The 13626-nt window shown below is 40.8% G+C and overlaps 1 protein-coding gene and 1 non-coding gene across 4 annotated transcripts in view; one reads left to right on the top strand and one right to left on the bottom strand.

Moving 5' to 3' along the window:
• The window catches only part of MTMR3 (myotubularin related protein 3), a 151299-nt gene that overhangs the window by 83987 nt on the left and 53686 nt on the right, over positions 1-13626 (top strand). For all 3 annotated transcript variants that reach the window (XM_049788766.1, XM_049788765.1, XM_049788764.1), the window contains 2 exons: positions 1915-2004; positions 2334-2450. In XM_049788766.1, the coding sequence (XP_049644723.1) occupies positions 1915-2004; positions 2334-2450 (207 nt within the window). The remainder of the gene's footprint in view (positions 1-1914; positions 2005-2333; positions 2451-13626) is intronic.
• Positions 8861-8964, bottom strand: LOC126031771 (U6 spliceosomal RNA). Its single transcript, XR_007503600.1, has one exon. It is a non-coding gene; the product is annotated as a U6 spliceosomal RNA (small nuclear RNA).

The following is a 13626-nucleotide window of genomic DNA, read 5'->3' as shown; positions in this document are numbered from 1 at the left end:
TACAACGCAAGTGTCTTTCCCATTAAACTATTTTTCCAACCTTTTTACTAATGTCTTTTACAATTTGTACTTAGAGGTGTTGGAGAGATGTTATGCTTGCCTGTGATGTGCAGATGTTATGATGTTTACCGTGCATGTAGCTGAACCTAGTACTATTCCAGAATCATATATGGTTCACTGGACACTGCCAGATGTGGCCCAAAAATTCACCGCTGGAAAAGAGATTACATTTGGTAGTATGACCACTGATCTCATCATGGGTGTATTAATACCTGGGAGTTGTGAAGTCTATGTTGAACGTAGGTTTTCAAAAAAATTCTAATTTTACATAAAAGCCTTCTTTTTGGCAACTGATGTCATTTAGAGGGAAATTCACCTGAATTGTCATAATTTGTCCTTTGTTCTTTCAGTGAAGAAAAAAATAAGTGCTCAATGAATAAAAGTGGCTGGTTCAGTAAATTGCATGTGGCTTAACTATTGTACTTTACTTTTTCTCTCTTTTTTTTTTTTTGTGGGTCACACCCGGCAGTGCTCAGGGGTTATTCCTGGCTCCAGACTCAGAAATTGCTCCTGGCAGGCACGGGGGACCATATGGGGCGCCGGGATCCGAACCGATCACCTCCTGCATGAAAGGCAAACGCCTTACCTCCATGCTATCTCTCCGGCCCCTGTACTTTACTTTTAACCCCTCTTCCTCCTCTTCCTCTTTTTTTATTATTTTTTTCCTAGTGCTCAGGATCAGATCTTGGGTCTCACACATGCTTGGCACTATTGTTGAACTATATCCTCAGGTGGTTGCTGCTGCTTTTGAGTGCTTTGATAGTAAATATTTTGTCATATGATGTAGAATAAACCAGTGATTGTGGCTCACATGTCACTTTGAGAATTTCAATTAAAAATATAGTTTTGGGGCTATAGTCAGTAGTGCTCAGGGCTTACTCCTGGCTCTGTGCTGGGATCACTCCAGGTGGGACTCAGGACTATTTGGTATACGGGGGATCATGCAAGGCAAGTGCCCTACCTGGTGTATTATTACTATGGCCCTGAATATATTTTTGTTTTGGAGTCACAGTTGGTGGTGATCAGGGCTTCTCTAAGCTTTGTACTTCGTGTACAGTGGTGTTTGGGAGACCATGTGACTCCAGGGATGGAACTAGAGTTGGTTACATTGTAAGCAAGCACCTTAACCATTGTACACTATTTTTTTTTGTTTTGGTTTGTTTTGTTTTGGTTTTTGGGTCACACCCAGCAGCGCTCAGGGGTTACTCCTGGCTCTATGCTCAGAAATTGCTCCTGGCGGGCTCGGGGGACCATATGGGACGCCGGGATTCGAACCACTGTCCTTCTATGTCTAAGACAAACACCATACCGCTTTGCTTATCTCTCTGGCCCCAACCACTGTACACTTTTGAAACACTTTTAAAATCCACTTTTGAAACAAATTTCAATTAGAATTTCATTTCATTCCTAAGTAATTATTCATAAAAAATTAATATGATAAATTAAAGACAAAAACACTACTATAAGTTTTTTTTCTTGCAAGTAATTCACTAATACTTTTATTAGTGCTTTTTAGTGAATGAGGACCAATCTGTATGTTACTTGACTAGAGAGGCCTAATCATTTGGATTCTAAGCAGAAAAACACCTTGGGGAGTCAGTATTTTATGGGAGCAGTGAGTGAGATAGCTCACAGGATTAGTGTCTGTGCTTTGCCTATGGCAGACCCAGGTTTAATTCCTGCTGATACATAGTCCTCTGAGTACTGGCCCACAACCATATGATTTTTTATTTTCTGTTTATTCACTTTGATATTTAGAACCTCATTCTGGTTATTCTGCTAGACATGGTGTAAAAGTCAGTTAAAAATGACTTGAAGTTTTTGAAATTATTTTAAGTTTTTGGGTTTTTCCAGGATGAAGAGACTCGACACAGCCTGGAATGCATTCAGGCTAATCAGATCTTTCCCAGAAAGCAGCTGATTCGAGAGGATGATAATCTTCAGGTAATTACAAGCCAGTTTTGAATATAAAATCAATATTTGACTTCAGAATGACAGTGTAGTAGAGCTAATGGATTTCAAACCATATGCTTATTGGGAGTGCAAGATGGAAAATCTCTTCTTTTATAAAGATTTATGTACTGAAGTCAGACTGTTTCATATTATCATATTTTTGTCGGCACTAAAATAGTATAGAATAAGTAGATATTTTGAATCCTTCTTCGTTAGGTCTGTTATCCATTTATGTATGATGTTTTACTTGAATTAGAAGCATATGAAGATTTTGTTTAACTGCTTTAGAGCTCTAAAGGGTTTCTTCTTCCATTTTGAAGGTTCCTTTCCCTGAGCTCCATGGAGAAAGCACAGAGTATGTGGGCCGTGCTGAGGATGCCATCATTGCCCTTTCTAATTACAGACTTCACATCAAGTTCAAGGAGTCTCTTGTTAATGTAAGTGAATTGAGAGAGGTAGTTGAAAAGCTTGTTAATGTTTCTGAGTAAAGGGATATTATACAGAGTTGAGTGAAAATATTGTACACACTTCTTAATTTAACATGCAGAAGATACTAGGCTAGGCAATACCTCTTATGCCTGATTTAAAGTGATAACATGTAGTTGTCAGTGGAAGTGTCTTTTAGTAACATTGATTTGCTCTAGGTAAAGTTGTATCGTTAAGATTTAAGGGTGTAGAGGTTTTGTGTGTGTTTTTTTTTTTTTTTTTTTTTGTTTTTTTTTGGGTCACACCCGGCAGTGCTCAGGGGTTACTCCTGGCTCTATGCTCAGAAATCGCTCCTGGCAGGCACGGGGGACCATATGGGACGCCGGGATTTGAACCACGGACCTTCTGCATGAAAGGCAAACACCTTACCTCCATGCTATCTCTCCGGCCCCAAGGTTTTGTGTGTTTTTTTTGTTTTGTTTTGTTTTGTTTTTTGGTTTTTGGGCCACATCCGGCGGTGCTCAGGGGTTACTCCTGGTTGTCTACTCAGAAATAGCTCTTGGCAGGCACTGGGGACCATATGGGACACCGGGATTTGAACCAACTACCTTTGGTCCTGGATCAGCTGCTTGCAAGGCAAACACCACCGTGCTATCTCTTCGGGCCCAGTTTTGTGTATTTTTATTCCTCAATCTTTTAGTCATTATCAGCTACCTTCCTTGAAATAATTTCCAGAACCATAATTTTTTTTTTTTTTTTTTGTGGTTTTTGGGTCACACCCGGCAGTGCTCAGGGGTTACTCCTGGCTTCATGCTCAGAAATTGCTCCTGGCAGGCACGGGGGCGAACCGATGACCTTCTACATGAAAGGCAAATGCCTTGCCTCCTTTATATCTCTCTGGCCCCCAGAACCATAATTTCAAATCATGAATTTTCTTTGAACTCAGTGGAGACTTTTCATTTTTAAGTATAGATGTTAAGTGCAATATTTATTTACATAATGGAGTATATATTACTGAAGAAAAGAAAGGCTCTTTAGTTCTAAAAGGTTCATATATCCTTTCAATTATGAAGGTTCTCTCAGTATGGGTTTCTTCAATGCATAGCTACTGTTGATAATTTTTATTGAAATGACAAAAGCTCAAAAGTTCATGTACTTCACCTAATAAATGCCTTTTACACTTGTCATTATTGTGACTTTTTTTTGCACATTGGTTCTACCATGTAGAAGTGCATTAATGTTTTTTTTTTTTTTTTTTTGGTTTTTGGGCCACACCCAGCGGTGCTCAGGGGTTACTCCTGGCTGTCTGCTCAGAAATAGCTCCTGGCAGGCATGGGGGACCATATGGGACACCGGGATTTGAACCAACCACCTTTGGTCCTGGATCGGCTGCTTGCAAGGCAAATGCCGCTGTGCTATCTCTCCGGGCCCTATTAATGATATTTTTAAGAGATCATGTAAAATAACTAGCCTTTCAAATTTCATGTTACATTTGGGAAGGATCAGGTTTGGACCATAACTGGACATTCTTGGAGCCTAACCCTGTTAGTGTTGTATAGATTATTTGGTGCTGGGGATTGAAGCAGGGCTGGCTTCATGTCAGGCAAACCCCTTAGTTCCTCTGTTATTTCTGTCTAGCACCAGATTTTACATTTTTGGATTCATTTTAGAGTTCTTTGAAATCTGTCAAGTTCATTTTACTTAGTAGTCCAAAGTTACTGAAGAACATTCTGTTCTTTGTCAAAAGATGGCTGCCATTTTCTTTATGCCTAATTTAGATTTGGGGGTGGCACACCCAGTGGCATCAGGGGTTACTCCTGGCTCCACGCTCAGAAATCACTCCTGGCAGGCTTGGGGGACCATATGGAATGCTGGGAATAGAACCCAGGTTGCCCTGGGTCAGCTGTGTGCAAGGCAAAACGCCTTACCGCTGTGCTATCTCTGGCCCCTATTTAGATTTTTATCTAGGTGTTAGATTTGCCCAACAAACATAACTTTGTTTTATATCCATCAATAAAAAAAAAATCAGGAAAAAATACCAGAACCCATCAAGGAAAGTGGCATGCTATATTTTTATATTATACATAACTTTTCAGAAGATCCTCTTTGTAATTGGATAGATTACAGGTTGAAACCTCTTATAAAAATTTTATAAATTCTCCACCAGTTGCTATGAAATAAATAACTAATAATTAGAAATTCCCAGTTAAAAATTGTATTTAGGAGCCAGAGTGATAGCACTGTGGGTAGGGCGTTTGTTTGCCTTGCATACGGCTGATCTAGGTTTGATCTCTGATTTGTTTGATTCCATATGGTCCCCCAAGCCTGCCAGGAGTGATTTCTGAGCGTAATTGTGTGTGACCCAAAAACAAAAGTCTAATTAGAATCAGAATTGTAATTAAATCATGTAAGTGTAATAAAGCTTCTTAAATCATTGTATTTTCCTTATACTTCTCTCTTCTGAGTTTACTGATCTGTGGCCAAGTGTTTCATAAACTTATCTTTTAGGTCTGTTTGAAAATAAAGCCTATTGGAAAGGGCTTGAATTTGATCATACTTTCACCAAAGCCCTTCAGCATTTCTTTTCTACTTTTAATATTTTTTAATTTTTTAAATTTTATTGGATTTTGGGCCACACCTTGTGACGCTCAGGGCTTACTCCTGGCTATGCACTCACAAATCGCTCCTGGCTTGGGGGACCATATGGGACACTAGGGGATCGAGCCATGGTATCCTAGGTCAGCAGCTTGCAAGGCAAATGCCCTACCGCTTGCACCACCGCTCCGGCCCTCTTTTCTACTTTTAAGATGAAATTAATTACTTAGATTAATAACAGGCTAACTTGTGTGATCTTTGGTTTCTGCCAGAATTTCTGCCTGTTTTTCCTCCTTTTCCCTTTTCACCATAGTATTAGTTAATCTACCTTCCTTGGACTGTACAGTCATATTGTCTTACTTCTGGGTTATTTTTCGTTTCTCTTTCTCAGGGAATTTCTCCTCATCTAAATGAATAACTTCTGTGAAGCTCTTTTTTTTGTGGGGGGTTGTCCCAGTTTTTTCCTTTAATAGTAGTTTATTAAACTTTTCTTTGGCTTCTATGTCTTTTTGTTTTGTTTTGGGGCCACAGCTGGCAGCGCTCAGAGGTTACTCCTGGCGTTGTGCTCAGAAGTCACTCCTGGCAGGCTTGGGGGACCATTGGGATACCAGGGATGGTTTGAACCAGGGTCCATCCTGGGTCATTTGCGTGCAAGGAATACACCTTACTGCTGCACTATAGTTCTGGTCCAGGCTTCTCTATCTTGAACACTTTTACATTTAGTAAATATGTTGTAATTTTTTCCCCCACTGTATGCTCATAATCTAGACAATCTTCTGGTACCATGGTCATTAGTAAATATGAAGTGAATTGGATTTAATTTAGACTATTTTTACTTTTGGTTATAATATTTATTTTAAAATAATTTTTACGTGAAAAGGCCTTTGGTCATGGTTTCTAAGTATGTTTCCAGTAACAGTTGGTTAGCCATGGTGATTAAGATGTGGTGTTTCTGAACACTTTAATCTCCATCCTTATTTTGAATTCATGTTCTTGCCTAAAAGTGTTTCTCTGCATTGTAATCCCCTAAGGCACAGAATTTGAATGAAGATGTCTGCCTTGCAAGTGCTAGCCTAGTGTAGGATGGATCGATCCCCTGGCGTCCCATATGGTCCCCCCAAGCCAGGGGCGATTTCTGAGCGCATAGTCAGGAGTAACTCCTGAGCGTCAAATGGGTGTGGCCCAAAAACCAAAAAAAAAAAAAAAAAAAAAAAAGGTAAAGGTTTTGCACAGAAAAATGATGGTGTGAAAGTATTTTGACATTGTAATGACTTTACAAACATTTCAGATTGAGAGAGATTGGGATTTCTCCATATAAATAAATTGTACCTCTGTACTTAAGTTCCGAAAATCTGTGGTTATTGTAAGAAATAATGGCTCTTCCTTCACAAGGTTTTGTAGGGGGGAGACCAGAGTCACTGATTTGCCCCTTCATTTTTCCTGCCCCCTTTTCCCCCTCCTACAGCAAATAAATATTGCAAGAAATTACAAGAAGCATCCTTTAGGGGCCGGAGAGATAGCATGGAGGTAAAGCGTTTGCCTTTCATGCAGGAGGTCATCGGTTCGAATCCCGGCGTCCCATATGGTCCCCTGTGCCTGCCAGGAGCAATTTCTGAGCCTGGAGCCAGGAATAACCCCTGAGCACTGCCTGGTGTGACCCAAAAACCAAAAAAAAAAAAAAAAAAAAAAAAAAAAAAAAAAAAAAAAAAAAAAGAAGCATCCTTTAAAGGTTATTTTTGTATCTAAATCAAATGTACTTTAAAGACAATTTGTGCTAGTATATTTTGAGACATGCCCCAGTTTGCATCATCTTACCTGCTTTCAAATCATCATGTAAGCATGTTAGGGAAAGATTTACCATCAAGTTTTAAATAACTACCTGATGCCATGTATTCACTTTTAATTTCACAGCACATTGAGTAAAATTGAGTAAAATGTAGCATATTTAGATACTATAACCATTATTATTTTAATCTACACATATTCAATAGATATATTTTTTCCAGTTCCTGGGGGTAATGAACCTCTGTAGTAGTTGATTAGTTGAATTTAAGATTTAAGTTGCTTTTGTTCTGTGCTCTTTTCAAATTATACTTTTACTCTATCCAGGTATGTTTCTTTGATGTTTCTTAGGCAATTTATAAATGTGTTCAAGTTGAATGCATGAGAACTTAAAAATATTTTTGTTGTGTAATTCAATAGACTTCTTCTCAGTCTGCTGCTTCTGAAATCCCAGTAAGTAGCATGAAATTCTTAGGTGGTTGCTGCACCTGTGCTTGGAATAAATTGGTTCTGAATATCAAATACTTACTGTAAATAAGCAAAATATGTCCTCTGCATGAATTTCCTTTTCTTTTATTAGACAATTTCTAGTGATACTCTATAATGAGAATAATTCACGTGGCTAGAATTATAATTATATGTTACCAGATGAAATTGTGACCTTTAGAAAATATAAACTGAATTTTAACCAGAAACTTACTTAAAAAATGAATGGGGATTTTTTGTGGGCCCCCTTTTCTGTTTATTTGGGCTACTGGGTATTATTCCTGGCTCTGTACTCTGGAGTCACTCATGGCAGGCTCAGGAGACCAGTTGGGACACTGGGAATCGAACCCATGTCACTATGTGCAAAACAATTGTCCTATCTGCTGTACAATTGTTCTGGCCCTTCCCCTTTTCTTTTGTGGGCCTCCCAAGCAGCCCTTAAAGATTTGATGGCCATTTCTGGTGATATTCTGCCAAGTGGGCCAGAAGGTTCAAGTGATGCTGGGCTTGAATCTAGTAGTATCAGAAACCATCAAGACCATGCCCAATGGTGCTTGTTGTCACCATGGCTACATCCTGTAGTGCTTGGTGGGAGAGGGCATGCAGAGCTGGGATTAAACTAGCGGTTTTTGTGTATGCAAGGCATGCACCTGGCCTTTAATATTAGAATTAATGAAGGAATTAACTTCCATTGGTGAAAATACCTTTCTTAGAATTTTTTCACCTCATAATCTATCTGCAAATTATTCCCTAGCATCACAAGGAGATTAATAAAACACTAAAGAAACTTGGCCTTATTGGCATTCCTGTACTGGAGGCCTCAGAAACCAGAGCTGGAAGAGTAGTCTGTATGATCCTTGGCACTGCCTGATACAGAATGTGATACCCTTGATGCTGCAACCAAATTTGAAATCTCTGGTGTACCACAGCCAAATGAGTATTAGTACTCCTGCCAGGTGCATGGCTCCTAGTGCGTACCACTGCCAAGTGTTGTGACCCCTGCAACTGCAACACTGAACGGAGGTGTGTGGGATAATGAAACAAATTTTAATTCCAAAATGGAGTAATAATGAAATACAATATTTTATATATGTATACACCATAATTCTAATTTTTTTTTTTTTTGGTTTTTGGGCCACACCCAGCGGTGCTCAGGGGTTACTCCTGGCTGTCTGCTCAGAAATAGCTCCTGGCAGGCACGGGGGACCATATGGGACACCGGGATTCGAACCAACCACCTTTGGTCCTGGATCGACCATTTGCAAGGCAAATGCTGCTGTGCTATCTCTCCGGCCCCCTACTGTAAATCTTAAGGATGCTGCTTTGTATGTAATTTCTTTTTGTTCTTGCCACTTTCTTTTTTTTTTTGTGGTTTTTGGGCCACACCCGGCAGTGCTCAGGGGTTACTCCTGGCTGTCTGCTCAGAAATAGCTCCTGGCAGGCACGGGGGACCATATGGGACACCGGGATTCGAACCAACCACCTTTGGTCTTGGATCGGCTGCTTGCAAGGCAAACACCGCTGTGCTATCTCTTCGGGCCCCAATTTTAATTTTTTTTAAAATATGGAACGCTTCACGGATTTGCGTGTCATCCGTGTGCAGGGGCCATACTAATCTCTGTATCGTTCCACTTTTAGTATATGTGCTGCTGAAGCGAGCACCATAATTTTAATTTTTATTAACATTTTTATAATTTGATTTGAGGCGCCATGATTTAAATACATTTAGTGATAGAATTTCATGCAGAATTGTTTAAGGTGTTAGTTTTTGTTGGAGTTACACCTGGTGTTACTCAGGGATTATTTCAGGGCTCACTCCTGGCAGGGTTTAGGGTGCCATATAGGGTGCCAGGGATTGAGTCCCAGTCAGCTGCATATAAGGCAAATGCCTTACCAGCTCTACTGTTACTTTTGACCCATAATTTTTTTTGGGGGGTGGTTGGGCCACACCCGGCAGTGCTCGGGTTACTCCTGGCTGTCTGCTCAGAAATAGCTCCTGGCAGGCACGGGGGACCATATGGGACACTGGGATTCGAACCAACCACCTTTGGTCCTGGATCGGCTGCTTGCAAGGCAAACGCCGCTGTGCTATTTCTCCGGGCCCAGACATTTGTGTTCTTAACTTTGGTTAAGAAGTCATATTTGGGGCCGGGGAGATAGCATGGAGGTAAGGCGTTTGCCTCACATGCAGAAGGTTGGTGGTTCGAATTCCGGTATACCATATGGTACCCTGAGCCTGCCAGGAGTGATTTCTGAGCATAGAGCCAGGAGTAATCCCTGAGTGCTGCCGAGTGTGACCCAAAAACCAAAAACCAAAAAAAAAAAAAAAAAGTCATATTTGGGGCTGGAGAGATAGCATGGAGGCAGGGTGTTTTGCCTTGCATGCAGAAGGACAGTGATTCAAATCCTGGCATCCCCTATGGTCACCCAACCCTGCCAGGAGCGATTTGTGAGTGTAGAGCCAGGAGTAACCCCTGAGCGCTACTGGGTAAGACCCCAAAACAAAAACAAGTCATATTTTAGTTGCACACACTTGGCTGTGCATCCCTAAAAAAATGGCTACTGGAACATGGCATATGTGGTGGTGCTGGTGATTAACTTTGCAACCTCATGTTTGCAAGGTATAAGTTCTACCACTGAGCTCTCTTGGGTTCCTCCTCACTTTTTAGGGGAAGGTGGTAGGATTTTTGGGACTACAATTGCCAGTGCTTGGTGGCTACTTCTAACTAGTTACTGTACTGAAGGGTCACTCCTGGCAGTAGTCAGAACACCATATATCTGTGATCGTATCAAGTCATGTTGTCCATACAGTAGGTGCGAGAAGTGTCCCTTCACTACTGTCTCTCTCCAGCCCAATCTTCTGACCTTTTTTAAGTGTTATTATTTAGTGTACACATATTCTATCGTTTGTTACAGATTTTAGATTTAAATTCATTACTTGTTTAATTTCACTATTATTGCTCTTTTTTTTGGGGGGGGGCGTGCCACACTTGGTGATGCTTAGGTCTTCTGGCTCTGCCCTCAGGGATTTCTTCTGGCAGGGCTTGGGAACTATATATGGGATGGTGATTGGATCTGAGTCAGCATGTACAAGGCAAGTGCCTTACCCACTGTACTGTCGCTCTGGCCTGTTTTTATCATTTTGATTTTCAATGTGTATAAAATTCTTAAGAATTTCCATTTAGGCTATAAAAAGGCATTTTTTTTTTCAGAGACAGAAATCCCACTTTAAATATTTTCCCTTAAAAGGAATACATGTTCCATGCACACATGTACATTTATTCTGAATAACTATAATAAGATGCGAAGTTATAAAATTCTTTGGAATACATTAGAGCTGTGGATCTCAGTACCTGATCCTAAATATCTTAGGACCTCTGCATGTGTATTAAGTTGTTTCACTGATACTCTGCCCTTTTGGATTGCCCTCTGAAAGTGTTTTGCTGCCTGTGGTGTAACTTCTGGTCTTTTGAAAAATTGATTAACCGCACTTGTGTGTTTTTGATGAATGGCTTCTAGCATGTCTTTGGGGTGGTAAAGAAAGGAAATTTACCTAGCAGGATAAGGTATTGGAGAAACCAGCAAACAGAGAATGAGTTTTACAAAATAGAATTAGTAGATTTAAAAGGATTTGAATGTTATTTTAGATTTCTTACTATTCTTCCATGGATTGAAATGTCTTTAAGGGCCGGGTAGGTGGCGCTGGAGGTAAGGTGTCTGCCTTGCAAGCGCTAGCCAAGGAAGGACCTCGGTTCGATCCCCCGGCGTCCCATATGGTCCCCCCAAGCCAGGGGCGATTTCTGAGCACATAGCCAGGAGTAACCCCTGAGCATCAAACGGGTGTGGCCCAAAAACCAAAAAAAAAAAAAAAAAAAGAAAAAGAAATGTCTTTAAGGAATTAAACTCTATTTTCTTTTTTTTAATTGAGGCCCATAATTTCCATAGTTATTTATAGTAAAGTTTTTAGAACATAATGTTCTAACATCAGGCTTTCTCCCACCCCACCCCCAGTTGTCACCTTCCCTCCACCAATGTCCCCTGATTTTCTCACAACCCCTAACCTTCTTTCCTCATAGATACATTTTTAAGTTTGACTGTTGTAGTTTGGGTCTCATGCTTGCAGTGTTGTTGGTTCTGTGGTTTAGATATCTACTTTTTTTTTTTTTTGGGGGGGCCACACCCGGCGGTGCTCAGGGGTTACTCCTGGCTGTCTGCTCAGAAATAGCTCCTGGCAGGTACGGGGGACCATAAGAGACACCGGGATTCGAACCAACGACCTTTGATCCTGGATCGGCTGCTTGCTTGCAAGGCAAATGCTACTGTGCTATCTCTCTGGGCCCTAGATATCTACCTTTACCATACATTTACACCACCAGTGTGCCGAGGCCCCTAACTTTTGCCCTTTGCCTCCTGTCAGTCTCTGTCTTTCTCCCCTTCCTCCCTCTCTCTCCTTCACCCCGCCCCCCATTTTTTTTTTTGTCATTTCTCTCATCTAGGGTCAAGATATTCCACCCATTGATTCCCTTGCATTGCATTCCCTTGTCTTATTATTTTGCACACAGATAAGTGAGATTATCTAGTGTTTGTCTTCCTTTTCATATATTTTTTATTTTTTTGGTTTTTTGGGTCAAAAGGCAAACACTTAACCTCCATGCTATCTCTCTGGCCCTCTTTTCATTTATTTAACATAATGTCCCCTCTTCAAGTTGAAGTGAATTACATGAGTTTTATTATTTCTTGCAATTACATAGTATCCCATTGTGTGTGCGTGCACGCGTGTGCCATCTTCTTCTTCTTTTTTTTTTTTGGTTTTTGGGCCACACCCGTCGATGCTCAGGGGTTACTCCTGGCTGTCTGCTCAGAAATAGCTCCTGGCAGGCACGAGGGACCATATGGGACACCAGGATTCGAACCAACCACCTTTGGTCCTGGATCGGCTGCTTGCAAGGCAAACACCGCTGTGCTATCTCTCCGGGCCCGTGTGCCATCTTCTTAACGGAGATGTCCTTGAACACCTGGATTAATTTCATATCCTGGTTATTGTGCTAAGTTATTGTGCTGCAGTGAATAAAATAGTGTGTCCTTTTGAAAGATTGTTTTTGTGTTCTTGGGAGATACTCTGTTTTCTTTTAAGATCATGGTGGTGAGGCCTCTTAATTTTGAATGAAAAACTAAAGTATTCTTCATACAGAAGGGCACTCTTAGGATTAAAGAGAAAGCCACACCATAGAAAGTGGTTGGGCAGACATGGATTCTGCTTCTAATTTGTCTATGACTTAACCTTCATGGACTATAAAATGATTTTGCTTGCGAGCCTATAAATCGATAAACAATTATTTGCTAATAGGGTTAAATATTGGATATGTTTATTTGTAGAGATCCCCTTTATATGTGAGGGTAGTTGAGAAGTCTAAAATAATGGTGTGGATCTTAGAGCATCATTCTTTAACAAGTGCCAGTCCACAGGTATAAAAACTTTTATGGGGCCGGTGAGGTGGCGCTAGAGGTAAGGTGTGTCTGCCTTGCAAATGCTAGCCAAGGAAGGACCTCGGTTTGATCCCCCAGCGTCCCATATGGTCCCCCCTAGCCAGGGGTGATTTTTGAGCACTTAGCCAGGAGTAACCCCTGAGCATCAAACGGGTGTGGCCCGAAAAACCAAAAAAATAAACAAACAAAAAAAAAACAAAAACAAACTGTTTTATACCTGAACTGTTTCTTTGGCTATAACTGTTGATTGGGTTGTAGACCATTATGCAGGACAGGTGCCAGCCTGCTAGTATTGAAAGGCTGAAGAACACTGCCTTGGAGAAACTTTCATTTGGTTGGGTGTATGATAAGGAAGAGGTTAGTTCTCTGTTCTTTATGTTTGTTTCTGGGAGTGCTTGGAGTACTTTGGGACATTTTTCTGTGTGTGACTTTTGGATTACACACAATGGCTATGTTCAAGGGTTAGTCCTGGCTCTGCACTCAAGAATTACTCCTGGCATTGCTTGGGGAACCAGCAATGGCATCCTTGGGATGCCAGGGATAGAACCAGGTTGGCTGCATTCAAGGCAAGCACCCTACCACTATATCTACCACTATACTATCACTCTTGTGCTCTTGGTGGTGTTTGGGAGACCATGCAGTGTTACTATAAAACCTGGGCCATCACTTTTAAAATAATCAACTATAACTTTTTGTGTAATGTCATTGGCCCACCCCATTTTGTTTTATATATTTCCTTAATTATTAAAAAGTTTTTGTGCATGGGCCCGGAGAGATGGCACAGCGGTGTTTGCCTTGCAAGCAGCCCATCCAGGACCAAAGGTGGTTGGTTCGAAT

The sequence above is a fragment of the Suncus etruscus genome, chromosome 15, assembly GCF_024139225.1.
Source record: "Suncus etruscus isolate mSunEtr1 chromosome 15, mSunEtr1.pri.cur, whole genome shotgun sequence".
NCBI lineage: Eukaryota > Metazoa > Chordata > Mammalia > Eulipotyphla > Soricidae > Suncus > Suncus etruscus.
Note: the sequence above shows the minus strand (reverse complement) of the source record. Positions and strands in the feature narration are given on the sequence as shown.